Source organism: Trematomus bernacchii, unplaced genomic scaffold, assembly GCF_902827165.1.
Source record: "Trematomus bernacchii unplaced genomic scaffold, fTreBer1.1, whole genome shotgun sequence".
Classification (NCBI taxonomy): domain Eukaryota; kingdom Metazoa; phylum Chordata; class Actinopteri; order Perciformes; family Nototheniidae; genus Trematomus; species Trematomus bernacchii.
In genome coordinates, this window is record NW_022987714.1 from 12,668,587 (window position 1) to 12,688,748 (window position 20,162).

At 41.2% G+C, this 20,162-nt stretch overlaps 1 protein-coding gene across 1 annotated transcript in view; it reads right to left on the minus strand.

Moving 5' to 3' along the window:
* Window positions 1–848: 848 nt before the first annotated feature.
* Window positions 849–20,162, minus strand: part of cdh13 (cadherin 13, H-cadherin (heart)) — a 361,634-nt gene continuing 342,320 nt past the window's right edge. Inside the window, exons 13-15 of the mRNA XM_034141757.1 lie at window positions 19,120–19,347; window positions 16,231–16,449; window positions 849–2,489 (exon numbers count right to left, since the gene is read on the minus strand). Coding sequence (XP_033997648.1) covers window positions 2,482–2,489; window positions 16,231–16,449; window positions 19,120–19,347 — 455 coding nt within the window. The 3' untranslated portion in view covers window positions 849–2,481. The remainder of the gene's footprint in view (window positions 2,490–16,230; window positions 16,450–19,119; window positions 19,348–20,162) is intronic.

Below are 20,162 nucleotides of genomic sequence, written 5' to 3' on the forward strand. Positions count from 1 at the left end.
CAAATCAGTTTTGTGACCAGCCTCCAGATGTTGTTGTGTTTTTGGAGGTTGAATGTAAATGAGGTAGGGCTAGGGCTATGTCTTTCACTGTTAAATCATCATTTAGGGATCTATTCTTATCCACTTTTTTGCAGAAAGTGAGATGTAAGGATTGATACCACTCTCATCTGTCAAAGTATGAAGCTAGCGCTAGCAGCTGGTAAGCTTAGCATAGCATAAAGAATGGAAACAGGGCTACAGCTCACCACAGTCTAATGATACAAGGAAGTGTGGCAGACCAGCGGCAATAATGCTCACTAATTAACATTTTATTTATATAATCCATACTTTAATTGTAGATTGTTGGTGGTAAAGTGACTTATTTTCATCATCATGACATTAGAGCTTTAGGAGAGTGCTTGTGGTCGCTCCCCTCATTGTTTTCAATAAAAACAGGACAGCAGCAATGCCTTTGAGGTGATGTGCCAGGCTCTTTGACATTGATTTTAATGTTGTGAAAGTTAAACTTGTTCAACTTACCATGGCAACTATCATCAATGAAAAGCAGCCTTCAATGTATGTTTGCATACATTTGGATAGAGGGTGCCAGGTTGTTCCCTCTTATGCTAAGCTAAGCTAACCTTCTACTGGTTACAGTTGAAGACATTGGCTTATATTTGATTTAATTTACAGTACAAAATTACAATAAGCATATATTTGTATGTTAGACTATTTCTTTAAGTGAAATTGACTGATGAATGCAAAAGGTATATGATATAATTGCTAACACACATGGCTAATGTGCCCACAGCTTCTTTTAGAGATCAAAAAGTCATAGAGTAAACACAATTTAAAAAACAGCATTGTGGGAATTTTCAGTAACGGCTTTATTAAATTAGTGCAAAAGACAGACGTAACTCATTCAAAATGTCATCTTTTACTTTACGGTTTTTCTTCCACAAAACCCCACACACGCTACGTTCTTTTGATGAGCGCAAGAGAAAAAAAGCAAAAATCTATCCACCAAAACCACATTCTTTTTTTTTCTTCTTACACATCTTCTGGTGATTTGTAATGACGGATGGAGAGAGAACAGGAGAGGGCAGAATTGACGGGGGACAAAATCGAACCTAAACACATGGCAGCCATCAAAACAAGACTCCTGATTCTGCTATTAATCACAGATTTCAAAATTATACAAAAATAAACATAAAAAGATGTTACAGTAAAATAGTCAACACATCAATAGCATTAGAAATAGTGCCTAAAATTCACAGAAAAAAGGTTTTCCTCTTTTTTATTTACTGACTGTGTGGGTGACAAAATAACTTGCAATCAAAGTACTTAAGTTAATCAATACTGTATATTTATACAATGGTAAAAAATAAAAATATTTATATAATAGTACTTTTTTTTTTTTAAGGTTTACACCGTTACTATAAAGATATACTGTTTTCCACTCCATGACAACTAATGCAATCAAAACAGAAGCAAATCGAAGAAAGGACTCCAGGGAGTTTCTGACTTTGAAGGCTTATGGCTACCACCTTGTCCTAAAAGACCACAACCACTGCAGACAAAGAAACAGGCTTTGTTCTCTCCACTTAAAGAGGGAAACAAGATCAAACACAGTCTGTGACAAGAAAAGAAAAGAACACATCAAAAAGTCAATGCTCTTCTCCGACCAGGACAGTAGCTCAGCCTTCGCAGCGTTCCCTGGCCCCGCCGAGAGTCAGAGAGAGGTCGATAGAGAGACGGGGGAGACAGGGAAGGAGAGGCAGATTGATGGGGGGATTATGTATATGCGTGAGGAGGATGAGAAAAGGAAGGATCAAGCAGGGGGAAAAGAAAACAAGGTAGCAATGAGAGGAAAAAGGGGGGAGGAGGGAAAAAAGGAAGCAGGACCTTTTGGATTAACTGTGGGAAAGACCAGAGGTTTAAGGTGAGGTCCAATACGCAATTGATTTATAGCTTTAGTTTTGTTACAATATCAATATACATGTTGTTTCAAGTATCTCCTACGGATGTGGCGTGTTGCCATGAACACTGCTAACACCACATGTTGTCTGCCAGTGTAATGGTGCCAAAAAGGAATACAATGAAAACCATCTCGATGGTGGAGGAAGTAAAAGGGGATAGGAAAGATAGAGTGAAAAACGTCAAATGGAGTGAGGAAAACACGAGGCGACGAGATGAGAGAACACTGAAGTGCAGAAGGACACATGCCACAAGGAAAGTAAAGATGAAGAGAAGGAGACGAGAGCGGCGAGAGGATAAGTGAGAGACTGGTAAAAAACGCAGAGTGGTGGTATACAGCAGTTGTGCCACTGGGGATTGTGTGTGTTTTCTTGTTTGATTTGTCCCGGTGAGAAGACTCCTTCTCGCTTCTTCATCTTCTTTTTCGTCTTCTTCTTCTGCTCTCCTAAGCCTGGGTTGCGTAGGGGGAGATAAGTCGTTGCTTTTCAGTGTTGCAAAAAGGACTACGGGAGGTTTCAGCAGAATCTACAGGTCTGGAGGGAGAGGGGATTTAAAGGCAGAGGAGAAAGGGGGGGAAGTTGAGAGGATACAAGAAAGGAGGAGGGTGGGAAAGAGAGGAGACAAAAAGGAGATACTGTAAAGTAAAGGTCATCACTGAACCAGATCAATTGCAATCAATTACACAGGACAGGTGATGGTGTCGCATCATTAAAGATTCAGTAAGGACAGAACAGAGAAGTTATAATTGTTCACTCTTAGACCACCTTCAGGCAGTAACAACCAGGTAATTGACTTTAATGTGAAAGTCCATCCTGGAACTGTGTCAGCCTGTACCTTCCTCAACATCCTGGACAATTGGATCGATACGGCTGAACACAAGCAACACCGCTAACTTTAAAGTGCGGAGAAGTGCACCGAGCTTTTGATTTATTATGTGATCATGACACACTTTCTGGAGCGAGCGCAGTGGAGATTAATTGGCTGCTGACGTGTACTCGTAGAATACTTGTTCCTTGGAAATGAGCACAGCTTATGGTGCTGAGTACAGCTTGGAAGTAGAGAATACGGCCACATGTTCAACAAATGAGCCTGGACTGAGCTCTCCTCTTGATTCGATTCACACATCCTCTTTTACGAGAACCTGTGAGCTGTAAGGCATCACAGAACATATGTTAATTTGAACTGATGCTGTGTTTTCCCTTGTGATATAGTGTTTGATTGAATCCAAAAAGAGAAAACGGTAGGGTATGTTCCTTGGTAATGTGACAGTTTGTCTCATCAGTCTGGTAGAATTGCTCACAACGAGCTGGTTCAAAATTGGATACGAACAAACACACACGCAGTCCCGTAAACACACACAGCTGCAGGCACACATACACACACGCTCACAGTGCAGTCTGAAATGTGAGAGTTTATTGATTGCCTCTCTGCCAGACATCTCCTCCAAGTCTGCTCCCTATTTCTGACATACTTGGAGATGGCTGAGCATTCGACAGAAACCCTTCTCACTCTTCGTCAGTTTGGTCATTGGCTCGCCTCTTTTTCTTTCCCTTTCTCCTTTTTAATATTCTTTCTGATGTGACTGGGTTTGATATGGCGCTCTGGGCATCTACAGTGTCCTTAAACTACACGTTAGGACGAAGTAGGAGTCAAGCAGCCACACTAAATTGAAAGATATTGAAATGATTCCACACGCAGGTTCAGTTGCTACCACACTGTTCACTGTAAGTTCAGGAGGAGGTCACTTTGCTTCTACTAAATTCAAATTGTACTGTGTATACGAGCACCACACACTTCACAAGTGCACTTGGGAGAGCATGAGGATTACATAAACAAAAAAGATGAAATCCTCAATGAGCAAAAAAAGCCTAATCCAAAATATGCATTAACTGCTATGATAAAGTGATACAGAATGTTGTTTAGCAAAAATACACTTTTTTCAATTGATGTATTTTGAATGGTGTGAGACAACTAATCAGATGCTCTGGGTTGCAGATTTAGAAAATGGTTTCACTCGGTTTCTATATCAAAAAAGTTCTTACATAGACATTATTTGTCACTTCTTTTCTCTACATGTGTAGATGTTTTAAGGTGTTTTGTACATGGCTGACTTCATAAACAGACAAAGCCACGTTACTTGCTTTTGCATGAAGAGCAAAACAATTATTTAAAAATGGTTTCAACACAACATTGCATTTTAATACAAAAGGAATGTTGGAAGATTTTGAAATTAACTTTCTCGAAGACACCAACAAGGCTCTTCTAACAAAAGAAAAGGGCCAATGATCCATCCTCTCCGTCCATCTTCTCCCGCTTATCCGTGGTCGGGTCGCGGAGGTAGCAGCTCCAGCAGAGAGCCCCAAACTTTCCTTTCCCTGGGAATACTGTTTTGGGGTGGAAGTGGCTCAGTTTTTAGGGACTTGGGAACCAGTTCAAGTCCCGATTGGACCAAATTCATACATCTGGACTGGTAGATGGAGAGTTCAGCTTGTGGGCACTGCCAAGGTGCCCCTGAGCAAAGACCCCCAACAATGGCGCGGCACAAACTGGCATCAGCCTGTTTGCATGTGTTTGTGTATGTATCAATCTATGTATATTGAGGCCCCGGCTCCACGAGGACAAATACGGCAAAACGCATCGGAGTAACGCAAATGCAACCGCAAAAAACCTTCCGTCCCCACGCAATATACACCGGATTGTGTCAAGCTCCACGAGACGGCTCCGTTTACATCCAAACGCTGGAAAAGCTGCAGTACATATGCCGAACCTGTACGTGGCGCTGTAACTTCCTCCACAAAAGCAGCAACTTCCTCCACAAAAGCAGCGAAGAAGAATGGTTGTCATGGCTGCACTTCTGTGTATTCTCCGCGGTGGGGGCCGACAGAACCGGGCAGAGTTTTTCGCCGGTCAGCGTGTGTTAAAGTTTAAATCTTCCGGACAAAATTATAAAAGTGCCGGTCAAAGGTCTTCATTGTTATTTATTGAGCTTTAAAACAAATGAATAACGACGATATAATGATATATAATAATAAAATACACGGAGCCTGTCTCTTTTTCCTCTCTTCTCACAGCGTCAGTGTCTGTCTCATGCAGCAGCTGATCCTGTAATGAGTGACCCGACAGTAAAAATGAACATATTTATAACTAGTTTAGTTTGAGAGGTAATTAAAATAGCTAAGGGTGATGATCTGACTTGAAGTGTGTGTTTTGCTCCCGCTGCATCACAGCGGCAGGAGCTGCGTGTCTCCGTCCTGTCAGATTAGACTTCACTCGCGTTTATGTCCATATCGAGATAAAGATAAATAATCTGAATTCAAGGAGGAGCTCCTGTAGATGTTGCACAAAGAACTGTAGCATGGTCAGTAGCGACTGGAGCACGATAGCAACCCTGCGGGGGAGAGGCGGGGCTATGAAAACGAATGACCGTATAGGCGACTCCACGGCCCCGTTGGACCCCCCAGAGCGCTCCGTTCCCAGATCTATCCACCTTTGGACCCGTTGTCGTTTGCGGGGTCTGTTTCTACGTTTCCCTTACGGCCTCGTGGAGCTTAGAGGGCTATACGCATGAGAAATATGCGGATTCAACCCGTTTTCGTCCTCGTGGAGCCGGGGCCTTAGTCAGACCTACTGCGTATGGGTCCTGTCCTGTGTGTATTTACTGTGTAATGAAAACAAACAGTGGACACCAGAAGTCCCCCTTGGGGATAAATAAAGGGTCTGCTTCTTTTTCCTTTTCTTATTACAATTTCAAAGCTTGGAACTGTATCCTGTTATTGTAATATGTGACATTGGATTTTTCAAAATGTGTTAGAGAATATACATATCTAAGATATCTATACATTTCAGCAGCCTTTACAGGATAATTCCCACAGAGACACATATGTGCAATTTAAAGTTAATTATGTAGCAAAGAAAGGCGCAGCTTCCATACCACTGTATCTGCTGATGACTGTGACTGTGATGGAGTACACTGTTAGTAAAACTCCTCAGCTCAGAGATGCAGTGGGTACTGCGAAGAACAGATCAGGTGTACCACGCCGCCTTCCTTAACAGGTTTACCTTTAAGCCTAGCCTTTTACTGCTAATCTAGCCAATGTGGTGTAAAACAACCAATTTGGAGGTGGCAATTTGTCATAGCTAGTGTTTGTTTCTAACGGGTTTACTGTTGCATTACGCTCTCAGGGTTTCCATTGTGAACACATGAGTGGGCTGCACTGTTACTCCCACAGTGGAGGTCACAGCTCTTGTGTGCTTTGTTTAATAAGTTGGCAGTCAGTATCAGTCAGACAGAGCCGTCATGCGTTTAGACTGTTGACATGCCAATAAGTCTTCCTGTCTTTATCCTCCTCCACATCTGCCTCTCTCTCTCTCTTTCTATACGATTAGGGAGCGGTCTTGAGGAATGTGGACTATCATTTTTGCAGACATTCTAAAATGAATTGGAGTGTACACTTCACAACATTCTGAAAGCGATCGAAGCGTGCCTGAATGGGGGTGAATATCTAATAGGATGGAGGGTATGGAACAGGAGGTGTGGGGTGGGTGGCTGGGGGGTGTATCAATTGATTTTTCTTTCTCCATTGTTTCTCTCCCAATGCCTCCCTTTCATAACGCTCAGGACTAAGTGTTCCCCAAAAAAGGAAATACAAGTCGAGAAACACTCAGAGGCACTGGAGACTCAGATATTGGTTTTTGCAAATCTAATGAGACTCTAGCAGCCCTGTTTCACCTCACATGCAGAACTGGTTATACAAAATAAGCAATTCCCCCCATGTGTATAAAGAAAGGCAAGGCCTTGACATGAAAAAACGTCGGTGAATCAATTCACCTCAGCTTCCACGCAGAAACAGGCTATGAACTTATAGGTCAGGAACAGATGAAAGGAGAAATTAGTGAGTAAGAAGAGGAAGCGAGAAAGATAGAGATGAACAAAATATAATCACTCTACCCGAGGTTGGCTGAGTTATAAATGAGTCACGTTATGTTACGGCTAGCGGAATTAGCTGCAATATCCCACTGTGCTCCTGTAGAAGAATCAAAGCAATATATATCACATGATTCTGGAAATAACACCTTTCTTGTGTATGTGCCAGTTGCTGTGGTTTTTGATCTATACAACTCTCAAACAAGGATGCACACACATACCGACTTATTAATGTGACATATGAGGGTGACATTCACAGTACCAACATAATATTCGCTCATCTCCCTCCTGGGAAAAAGTATATAGAGCGTAAACAAGCTAAAGTTGATATATAACCAATCTTCTCTGTCACTCTTCTGTTCCAACACTTTGTGTAAAACAGCTACCTGTGCTAGAAAATGAGCCTATTTCCATTTCACAACACCAGACAGAAAGGAATACATTTCGCCTCAAACCCTATATGGATGACCTGATGGAGAATCACAGCGCCTCATTGATGTAGACTGAGCTTACGTCTCCCCTTAATGTAAGTCTCTCTGGGTAAAAGCGTCAGCCTAATGCGTCAAATGTAAATTTAACAAGCTGCGGGAGGCAAGGAAGAATCAAATAGGACACTGGAGAGAACAGTTACCGTTTTCCAGCCTTTCTAATTGCTGAGAGGAGAAAAGGGTGACAGTTGATTAGCTCAGGTATGTCACGGCTGCTAGACAGGAAACAGCGGCATTGCAGCATGAAGAAGAAACATTACAGGGGAAGACAGGGAATCTGTCAGGGTAATGCTGACTATAATAGAAGTTGATGAGCCTTACCAACCCAGAATTTAATGAATGAGTTAGCGCTACAATAAACCACAGAAGAACAGATCACAGAAATGTGTTTTTGACTAGACTGTATGATAATGTTAAATAAAGATTTCATTGTCCATTGAATTTCACATTATTAAATACGACAGGCGATCATGCATTTGTTCTAATGTTTGTGTGTGTGTACAGTATGTGTGTGTGTGTATGTGTGTTTGTGTATGTGTGTGTGTGTGTGTGTTTTCGTGTATATGTGACAGAGATAGAAATATCTGTCTTTGTCAAATGTTAATCTCGCCTTCTACTGGACCAATCTGCCTAATCTTTCTGTTCAGATTCATGATTGGTTAATTTCGACCGACTAGAGTTGGTCATTTTTGGAACAGTAGAAAGTCTTAACTAAGAGGGTTAGGTGAGTTTTTTGTGTCTTGGTACGGTTTTGAAATACATTTTTCTACTGTTCTATTAGTCCGTCTAATCTCATTTTTATTTTTTGAGATTCATTTCTTTATTCATAATACATTAAAACAGTTCATGTAGTGGATTGGTAACTTGAACAACCAATCTCCCAGCCTCAACTATGGGACTGCCCTTTATACTGTACGCTGGTAAGAAACAGCAGTTGACATAGATGACATATTGATTATGTTAAATTAAATCCGAAAAGTCACTTTTTTGTTAGGCTAGCAAAGTAAATAGAAAGACATGTGGCAGATTTTAATGTACAATACTGATGTAAGACAAATTGGAATTATTTGAAAATATTTAACAATACATTTGAACATCTCGACATATTCCAATCCAATGTTTTGATTCTGGATGGTGAACTAACCCTGCTTTTTCCTTTGGATCACATAATTAGCTGCTTGAGGAACTTTTTCTGCCCCCAGGATTATGGGAATTGTTGTCACAGTATCATTTAAATGAGCAGAACTGGAGGCAAAAGATTAGTGGAGTTTAATAGAAGTTTTTCACAGTGGAAATGTTGACAGGTGACAAGCCAAACATCTCATTAGATGGTGACATTCAATTCAAGTTAAACTCGGCTTGAACATGTACATTTTACACTGCCAGAATGAATGTTATTTGTTACACCTGTATTAAAGTCTGAATATCAGATTTGAGAAGGGCCTGTATTCAACAGCTTCAGGGCCGTGTATTTCTACATAGAATTACCAGACCGAATATAAATTCATAACCTTGGCACTGTCTTTCACATTCTTGTCACCTCATCCCATTGACAACAACAGCTTATACAATATACTTAATTTTGGCAACTTTATGGCAAAGAATGTCCCTGTATGAATGTCTAACACATCATTCACAATGCACACGTAAAACACTGGCTGGTGCAACAACGTTATATTGATAAATGAATGAGGCCTTCAAGCAACAATTGTTAATGATCAACTAACAATTCATTTATTGTAAGAGCAAATATGAAAGCTTTTTGGATTCTTAAAGGAGCCCTATTTTGCCAATTTTCAGGTTTCATTAATGTATTTTGTGCCTCTAGTGTGACATATTAACGTACTTTAAAGTTCAAAAAGTGCTATATTTCTCATACTGCCGCACCTCTTTTCACCCTCTGTCTGAAACCAGAGCCCAGTCTGCTCTGATTGGTTATCTGCCAAGCTCTGTTGTGATTGGTCAACCACTTAGAGAAGTCCCGCCCCTTAGCCTTTCACGTACAATGTGTTGAAGCGCTAGCCAATAGAAGAGGAGTGTTACGTAGTAATGCCACTATGTCACGCAAGTAAACACAGGAATACAAATGAGGCGTTTCAGGCAGAGAGGGGAGCGTGCAAGAGAAACTCCCTGTGGAGGGAACTTTGGGATTTCAGCCTTTGCAGACCATTTACATAAAGAAAACCCTATAACACACTAGAGGAAAGGGAAATTCCAAAAAAGCATAAAAGGCCTCCTTCAAAAAGGTTACACTTACATATCAGTATAGTTACAGAAATGTAGCAACGAGGTTCTCCATTTCTGAATCTGATTAAAGCCATTACTCAGTGTTAACTAGTTGGAAAACTTAAAATAGCTTATACCTTTGACTTTATAACAACCAGTACTGAGAGTGATAGCTTCTTTGCTTAAAAGCTTTTGACTTACAGTAAGAAACGGTGCACCTCATTGAAGTTCATATCACAGTTAGAGATCAATAACCCTGACAGCTTGATCTGAAGGCAGACACAACCCGTCCAACACACACTCCGAGGTGAGGTGTCTTCAAAGCGAGCTGTGAAAAAGCCATATTTTTACAAGAGTAAATAAGCCCCTAAACATCCTGTCTCTATAGCTAGGAGGGGATTAGTGTAGAGCTGGAGAAGCAAGAGGAAAAGTGGCTGTCAGAGCGAAGCGAGGGATCAGCGAGGAGGAATAGTGTGGACTCAAACCCCCCCGAGGGGATGGAGGTAAATTAGTGGCATCTGTGCTGGGAGCTGTTTGTTGTGTTTAATGGTAAATGCTTTGTTTTTACTCCGCCCTCTCACTCTCTCTCTCCTTTACTCTTGGAATTACATTATTACTCTTGCTGAAATTACAGAGAAACACGGAGAGAAGCAGTTCTCTGCAGTGCATTACAACTAGCAACACATCTGCAGCTGAAGCCCGTAATCCTGCATGGGAGAGATTTTAGCAAGGGGTTTGAGCTCATAGACCCTCCTAAATGGAGCATGTGCAGGGGTGAATCGCTGCAGAGTGGGAGGAAATGGGAATAAGTGCGTGTGTATGAAAGTAAGAGTAATACGGTTAAGAGCATCAGCATCTGCTTCCCTGAGGTTTTTTATTTGATCATCCACAATGAGCCACATTCACACACACTGACTTTGGGCAATAACAGTGTCCAAACCACCTATAGGTAAACAACACACATTATTTAAAGTGATATCCAATGTGTTATTGCCTCCAGCAACACATAATATACTTTGGGAAATTCATTTTGAGCAACAGTGAGGCTGCTGCGAGAAGATAGTGAATGAGAACAGTTCCCATGGTTACTGATAGGGGGCAGTGTGGTCATCTGTCTTGTCGTGAGAGCGGACCATTCCTGCTTGTTATTACTTCTAAAATTAGGACTCATTCTTATGCGTAGCTGTCCTTTTTTGTGTGCATCCGCAGCCTATGGGAGCACGTATTGACTGCACTTAGTTTGTCCAATTAGGAAGTCTTATCACAGGTGCACAATGGATGCTTTCACACGGACGTCTAACACCCTCAGTCTGAGTGTGTGTGTGTGTGATTTGGCTTTATGTATCCGCAGGCAATTCCCTCTGCAGAAATGTAGGATAATACCCTAATTGTTCCCTACTTTATGGTAATCTATGGTGTATAAATATATATATATGTGTGTGTGAGAGTCACAGTGATCACAAAAGAAAAGCGAGAGAAAAGAGAGAAAGTAGGGCCCTTGCAACGGGGGGATTTAGCCGCCAATCTTGCAACAGCAAACAAAGGTCTCGTAAGCATTAGAAGACACAGTATATGTTGGCACTCTGCACACACAGGCGCACGCTCACCCCCCCTCTCTGTCCTGCAGGGTTACATACATTATTTAAGGGTCTGAAAAACGACCCCAGTTGAGTGTTAAAGGGCTGAGAGCAATGACGGAAAGCCAGTGAGGACGTGGCTTTTGGCTTCCGCTGAGCTGAGCGCTGCTGGAGGAGCCGGTGGGAAAAAGTGCGGATGTTTGAAGGTACGGGTAAGGTGAGATCAGACTGACAGCAATTACAGATCCCCAACATATTAACATGCAAGCGTCACAAACCACATACCATTTTAATTATTCCAGTAGGTACACACACCCTGAGAAATTCTGTCAGTGGGGGAGACATGATCTTCCTCCTAAACAAATGTCAACTTCATCAGTTCTCTTGATATTTTATGGAGACTAATTTAGCCTCGCACTGTCTTGTTTGAGTTTGTCGAAAATACACCAATGCGAATTGCTTCGGTTGTTTTTGAAATGTTTCTGATGGAATATGGAATTTAAGTACTTGTCAAGATAGATTTTTTCAGTTTTAAATCATTTTCTCTCTCCCATCTCGTATACACACTTGGACACACAGAAAAACATTACTTGCAGTCCAAACACAAACGCACACAAAATACTAACTGCTGCAGAGATTTGAGATTAGATGCCCTCTGCACAGTTTTTAAACAGAGGATGCACAGAACAACTGTTGTTTTGTCTTGTGTTACATAACTAAACGTCTCAGACAGAGAGAACAAAGAACTACCCTGTCTCGTGTTAAATGTATTCATACAGTATACTTCTAATTTGGTTTGCCGAGGAATTATAATTACAGTCAGGATTGAATGCCATTGCTTGCTATTTCCATCCAGGAGTTGTGACATCATTATTCTGAACAACGACTGAGTCCCAGTGGACTTACATCATAACCGTATGTAGGTCCTGGTTTAAAGCTTCCCCCTGTTTAAGTTAACTTGGAACCGTTGCCATGTGTCGTAACTTTTACCTGCAGATGAGGCAATGCAGAGTACGACATCTTCTATTCAAATAATAGCTCTATGTCAAGTCCCTATTTCATTATGGTTGTATTTGAGTTCTCTTGTCTAGCAAAGGTTTGCTCATATCAGAAGGAGTTCAAGGCTTAGATAGACATTGGTTGCTTTGGTTGCTTTTGCAGATGCTTTTTTCAACCACTGGTGGTAGTAGTACTCCGATGTTATATTTAATTAAAAGTAAACATACTAAATTGTAGAAATACTCTGTTAAAATTAAAAGCCCTGCAATCAAAAATCAAACTTAAGAAAAAAAGTACTGAAGTATTGGCATTGCAGTATACTTTAAGTCCTAAAAGTATAAGTACTTGTACTGCATAATGGCTCATTTCAGAATCTTTAATTATTGGATTACGATTATTGATGGATTAATGTGTTCATCACAACTGGAAAATGTAAAGCTAATTTGAATTGCTGCATACTGCCAGTCTGCCTCAAGTAATTTTATAGTTTTATGTTATAGTTGAGTTGATAATTGATTTATATTTTGTATTAGCTAATGCTCCAAATCGAAAAAGTAACTAAAGGTGTCAGATAAATGTAGTGGGCTAAAAAGTACGATATCGGCTGACAAAATCTAGTGGAGCAGAAATGTAAAGTACCCCATAATTGTATCGTAGTACAATACTGAATGTGAATGTACTTTGCTGTTTTCAGATGCTGTGCAACTGGAAAACTGGTTAAGAAGTTGCAGAGAACTTACCTCAGGATATGTTGTGAAATCTGGATGAAACGGTTGATTCATCTGTCTGTATTTGTAGCTAATTCCAGTTAAAGTTAAAAGGGACATATGTTGCCAAACATTTTGTAATCTTTTAACACTAAAGCGTATTAACATTCTAGTACCCACCCAAAAAACAAGTATATACTTAACAAAAATGTATAATATGTTAAATATAACAGTAAAAATGAGTTGCCAGAAGAAGATATTAGGGGGAAATGTAATATATTAAAGGTAGGGTAGGTAAGTTTGAGAAACCAGCTCGAGTGCGCTAGAATTAGAAAATACACAACCGGAGAAAATCTGCCACTTCCTTACAGAGCCCCTCCTCCAACACACACGAACGCGCACATGACCAATGAGGGCACGAGATAAGTGTGTGCCCCGATGGAAGGCTGACAGGCAGGTAGGCCATCCAGTTATTTTAGCCGGACCGGCTAAAATGATTGTGCTTTTTACAGCGCTAAGGCTTCCACAGATGACATTTTTGTATGGATTTTTTGTCAAAGCACTTAAGATATTCATTGCTAACGGGATGTTAAGAGCATTCCATGGAATATAACAAAAAGTGTATCTCGAGCCGGTTTCTCAAACTTACCTACCCTACCTTTAACAGTCAAAATGAATCAATGAAATGTTATCTCATTATATTGATTAAAAACATAATTACATTACTTATCTTTTTGTACATACACTTTATGTTTAATAGACAGTGTTGGGGGGACTTGAGGTAGAGAGAAAGCCAGAATAGAGGGAGCATAAGGTAAGGCAGATAGAGACGTGAGGAGCCAGACAAATGTAGAACACTGTACTGCTGCGTGGCCGTGCATACGCCTGCAGCCCGGTGGGCAAAAACAGAACAAAACAGAAGAGTTTAATCTCCACACCTTTATTCTCGTCTCTTTTCCCAATTTCTTCCCCTCTGGCTCTTTCCATTTTCCTTCCCCTCATCTCTCTCCTGCAGGGTCAAGGTTCAGCGTGGAGATAAGGGAATTGAAACAGGATCCTCTCTGCCTCTCTGTCAGACTATCTGACTATACACTGCAGTGATCAGTCCCCTCTATCTGTCCCCAGCACCGGTCTGTGTGATGAGCTCGAGCAGGAGTCATCTCTCTGGGCGCCAGTGTGTGTGTGTGTGTGTGTGTGTGTGTGTGTGTGTGTGTGTGTGTGTGTGTGTGTGTGTATATAAACATGTTCTGCGTCTGAATCGGTGGAACTTCTGTTTCCCGGCTGCAATGCTATCTGAGATTCCCAATGGATTCACGCTGCGACCTTGTTACTTCTCTGTACTCCAGCTCCAGAGTTAAAAAACGTCTGTTCTGACTTTGCAAACATGCTCCCGTCCAAATGAATGGACACGAACACCGGCTCAGAACCCGGCGGCCCGAGCATGTGTCACCTGGAGCAGATATTTGGCTAATGAATGCCACCGTCCATCACCGAACTGTTTACAGTGGGGTAATGAATGCTACTGTCGTTCAGAGTCAAAGGACATCCTTGCGGTGAAGACTTTCCTAATGTCATCTCGGCATGTCAACCAATTATCATGCTTTTTAGTACAGACCCAGCGGCTGCTCCCATGGCAACAGCAGATAACAACATATTTCTAAATGAAGGAGAGTGTGAAAAAGCGAACTGACTGTTCCAGCTGGCATGCACTTAGGATCTCTGCCATGAAACTTTCCCGAGAAGTGGATGGCCGCCCGCTAACGCTGACGCAGCATCGGCTTACGCTCATGATTAGTGTGTAGCAGTGGAACCGCAACTAATGCTCCGTCAACGCCGTGCTTTTGCTGTTGCCTGCCAAGCATTGCCAGTTTAAAAGGAAAACAGGATGATCAAACAAATCTTCACATACACAGCATATTCATCTGCTATGGATGAGAGTTATAAGAAAAGATATGCACCGACAGACAGGTTGATCCATAGCCGGAGGAAGATCGATGGGAAATGTTAGATGCCGTGATGCACAGATATTAGAGCAAATGAGAAGATGAGCTGAAGAGATTCTGCCTGTAAGCAAAGAATTATGGGGAGTGAAGAGCGCTAAGTAGAGAGAAAGCATACGAGCAGGAGAAGTGGTTCGAGGGGGGGGGGGGGGGGGGGGGGGGGGGGGGGAACAGCGACAGAGAGAGCTGAAGGATGCGAGACAGGAAACAGACAGAATACACAAGCAGGAGTGATCAACTGGAATTGAGAGGCAGCAAAAAGATTTTAAGATCAGTAGAACAAAAAGACATGGGATGATAGAGAAAGGAGAAGCGTGTTAGTCTTCAATGAACATTTCACAGTCAAACACAAATCAGCGGGAAAAAAAGGTGTTAAAATTACGACTGCACCAGCTTTAGGCCTGAAATCTCATTTAGCCTTTTCCAGTCATTACTAATTTTCTTTTACCCTATTGTTAATACTCTTCTTTTTCTTCTCCTTACTATGAGAATCCCTCCCGCTGTACCCTGCCTGCGGCATACAGCGATCCCGACTACAAACTAAAGAGAACAAACGCCGGATCTGGGTGACTTCAAGTTGGAAATGATCTTTCTTTCCAAACAACTAGCTGTTGGACGTCCTCCATTACGTCTGTGTTCTGAATGGGGGAGGCTGAATTATTCATGCTATTGCTAATGGCTTGAATTGAGATGTTTGGAGTAAATTCAAGTTTGTCTTCCTGGGGAGGGCCCGGGGCATGGCGGGAAGAAAATAAAAAGGAAAGTGAACGCATTCTTTTGCAACATGGATGCAAGAAGCACAATAGCCAAATGCCTGAATTCATGTGCATTCATGTGCACCAATACACAAGGGAACTTTAATGAAATGCTACCCTTTTAAATATTTTCCATCATGTCTGTAATGATTTCTCTCCAAATGATAAACTGGAAGCAACATACCATATTGACTAAGCACAAATCCGTTTTTAAAGAGGCCCTATTATGCTTTTTGGTGTTTTTAATTTCCTGTAGTGTGTTGGATAGTTTTTTGTGCAGGTGAATGGTCTGCAAAGGCTAACATCCCAACAGTTCCTCCAGAGGGAGTTTCTCTCCAATCACATCTCTAAGCAGTTGCCCAATCACAACAGAGCCGGCGAGCTAACCAATCATGGGCTCTGGTTTCAGACAGAGGGTGACAAGAGGTGCTGCAGGACAGGCAGTATGAGGACAATAAAGAGCTTTTTGAACATTAAAGCATGTCAACATTTCACAGTAGAGGCACAAAATACAATTATGAACCTGAACATGAGCATAATAGAACCCTCCATTTTCAGTTCTCATTTGGTCTGTGTGGTGGTGTTGATGGTTACTTACAGAGTAGGGCGAGCAGGAGTGTTGCGAGCAGCACGAGAAGGCTGGCGCGGTGGGAGTGGGCGGAGCTGCAGTGCATCTTGTTCTTCTTGCAGACGCACACTTGAACTTTGACCTCTGTGTAGTTGGACAATGGGGGCACCCCCGAGTCAGTGATGAGCAACGGGAGCTGGTAGTTGGCTTTCTTCAGACTGTGCAAGAGCATGATGTGGGAGTGTGTGGCTGTGGAGGAAACAGAGAAGAAGAGGGAGGTTAAATAAAGCGGGTGCATGATAATCCGCCATCCTGTCTATTGTCCGTCTATTCTGTATTTAAGAGCATCCCATTTTGCAAAGCAGAACTAAATATGTACAAAACTTATGCGCCTCAAGTAACTGACTGCTAAGCCTCTTCTGACAACTGCAGCGACAAAAATTGGCACTACTTAAGTTGCGTAAGATTGTTACATTGGGTTGCATCAGACTTTACTCTTCCTTAAGAGTCACAAAAGAAAACTCTGGAGCCTTTTTTTACTCTGAAATGTGTCACAATTTGCAAAAATGCGCATTTCACCCATCTGGCATGGCTGTTAACTCCAGGTCAGGTGACTCTTGTATTTAATTAGAACATTTACATTGTCAGACTGTGTGCTCGAAAGGCAGCAGTAAACATTTCACAAGTCTCTCGCTCTGTGTATTTTGATACTCTCGTGTGAGATGCAGAATTTCCTGAAGTTTCTACAATCCCTGATAAGCATGTACAATCAGATCTCTTAGTACTGCTATATTAATCCGTAGATAGTTTAATCACATCTACAGTAGTGTACTTATGTTGTGTGATCATGGAATTGTGCTCATTTGTTTATCTCACGTTTCTGCAGCCACATGCAATATCAAATCCAAGGTGATAACAAAAACAGTAGGGTGACACATTATTGGAAGTGTCTTTGAAATTCGTTGATATACAGTATTATCTCCAAGGGAGCTCCCATGTTTTATCAAACATTAAAATATAAATGTGACGTGTTAATTAGGGATCTTCAGAGATGTTGTTACCTGGTTGCTGTCAGTAACTTAATTTGTACAGACAGAGAGCGGCATCAACCTTCTCATCTAACTCGAGGCAAGAAAGTAAATAAGAGCATCTCTCAAGATGTCAAACTATTCCTTCCATCATTCACCCATATGTATTTTTAAACCGTCTACATTTATCATTTCAAAGGACTGATTTGAAAAGGAATATGGACAAAGTGTTCAGGTGTTTTAGTTAAGTGAAAGCAACAATACCACAGTGAATAAATCAAAAGTAAAAGTCCTGAATTCAACATTTTACTTGAGGAAAGTATAAGAGTATAAGCATCATTAAATACTCATTTGTAATAGATACCAAACATTGAGATGGTATTTGTATATACTGGCCAATTTCAGAATATTATATATAATCTGATTGTATTATAATTACGATGAATTGATGTTTCAATTGCTTAAATTCTGCAGCTGGTAAAGACAGAGCTTGTGTTTACTGTTGGGCATTTTTTTTATTTCACCAAAGGAATGTTAGCCGATAATAATACATAATAAAGTCTTTGTTGATTATATTTTATTTGGCAAAATGTGTCTCTAAATTATGGTGGAGTAGAAGTATATATTAGCATACAAAGGACCTCATAATTGTACTTGTAAGGGTGAACCCCTGATGAGGGGTGAACCCCTACCAGCTCTCCTACCTGTGGTTTCACACACACACACACACACACACACACACACACACACACACACACACACACACACACACACACACACACACACACACACACACACACACACACACACACACACACCACAGTGCCAGTCCATTTCAGACGAGCGGGCTCTATCTGTCTCTCCAGCGGGGGTGATTGAGGAGTGTCTGTACCTCCCTCTCCTGCTGTCAGTCACAGCTAATACCTCTGGGCAGGTTTCAGCTCTGCTCTGTCACTCAAACACACACACTGCGCTGCCAGTCATGCAACCCTGAATCAATGTCTTTCTTGTTCGTCTATCCTCCTCCTCATCATCCTTCCATCCTGTTATTATTTTTCTCTTCATCTTTGTCATGTTATCTGTTCTAGTTCAGACGGCACTAGTTGTTAAGTAAGTACACAGATGTTATACTTGAGTCAAAGTACTTACTTACAAATAGGAACAGCACAACAGTATTACAATCACAATGTACTTAGATTATGAATGTGAAAGACCTTTTCTTTCCTGTAAAGAAGCTTTTAATTATGACTTATATTATTGAAATATTATTATTGATGCTTTTCATGTAGGAGACATTTTAAAGTGACAGCTGGTAGAGGTACCTCACATTTTAACTACTTTGTGTCATGTTGGATAGTTTCATCTGAAATAATTGATCACTTTTTTTTCATAAATCTGAACTTGCTAAGTAAGTACAATACTTCCTTTGAAATGCAGTGGAGTAGAAGTGGAAAGTAGCATGGCATTTAAATGTTCAAATTAAAACAATTACAACATTGTACTGTGGTACAGTACTTGAGAAAATCTATTGGGCGTAACTTGTCTGTACTCAAAATTGACTTATATTATAAGTCAATATTGTACTGAGGTGAACAGACCCTCGAATGCTGTTGCAAGTTACTTTTGTTACTCTCTTTTTCCTTATTTTTCTTTGTTTATTTTATCTTTCCATCACCCGCCTCCCCCGAGTGCTTTCTGGCAGCCCTGTGTAGAATACGCTCAAAGCTCTTAGTGAGAAGTAAAATAATGACCGTGTAATAGCAGGTAAAGAAAAAGTAGCACACAGAGCCCTGTTTGTTATTTTCCAAGAGGTGAAACCTTTCCCGTTATTTAACTCTATTATAATGTCAAAAAGTTCTGAGCAAACAAAATCTCAAAATAAAGTACTCACAGTTGACCCTGGTGACCTTCCATGTTTTGTCGAGGCCCGGCTGTTTTCCCAGCTCTATCTTAAAGGGTGCGGCGTTGGGGTAAAGGTCCTTGTCCCGCCCCCCGACTATAGCCACGTTCATGTCATCCTCGCACACCCGCGCAACCGACGGGACCACATAGGGGGCGTTGTCATTGTAGTCTTCCAGGTAGATGACCAAAGAGCCGGTGCCTGTGGCTGGAGGGCTGCCTGGAAACACAACATTATCACATATTAGGAGAGGGATAACCAAAGAGTTGATTGATTCACTCAGTAAAATGTAGTGAGCCGCTTTAGGCCTGGATGCTGATGAGTTTGTGGAGGAATGCGAACAGTAACGATGTTGGCAGATGTGAAAAGAGCAATAACGCAATGTGGCTGCAATTAAACATGGTGTACTCATGATTATTTGAAAGTTAATTATCTTTTTAACCGTTTTCATTCTGCCATGTCGAAATGTTCTTCAGCTGACAATCCTAAAGCAGAGCAAAGCATGATGTTTTGAAAAAAAAAGCCAAAAACACGAAATAAGATCCATCCCTGTTTTTCTACTCCGCTGACCTAATTCAACCCAAACAAAACAAAATGTTTGTTGTTTTACTGCCTGGGGAGAATGAATCACAGTGACTCGTGTTTTGGAAGAGAACATGGCTTCTGTATGTGATTACACCTCGGTGAAGGATGCTGGGTCAAAAAAGCAGCTAGGCTCTTCTCTATTACTGCTCTCTGTTTCACTGCGATTAGAGGTTATTAAAAATATCCACGCTGCTTCCAAGACAGCTCCAGAGGACAGTCAGCAATTAACACCCGAAGACAAGATCTGTAATTGGAAAATGGGTGTCCTCCACCTTTTGAAGGTAAAACAATATTTTGGGCAGAGGTTGGAAAAAAAACAATCAGGATATACTGTATGTGCCATAAATGTCAAGTGAAGTCTTTCCAGTGCCGTTAGATAAAGCTGCCCACACTAAAATACTGATTAGGTGAAAGTTAACTTCTTAGGACTATCCAAGGATTAAACTGAA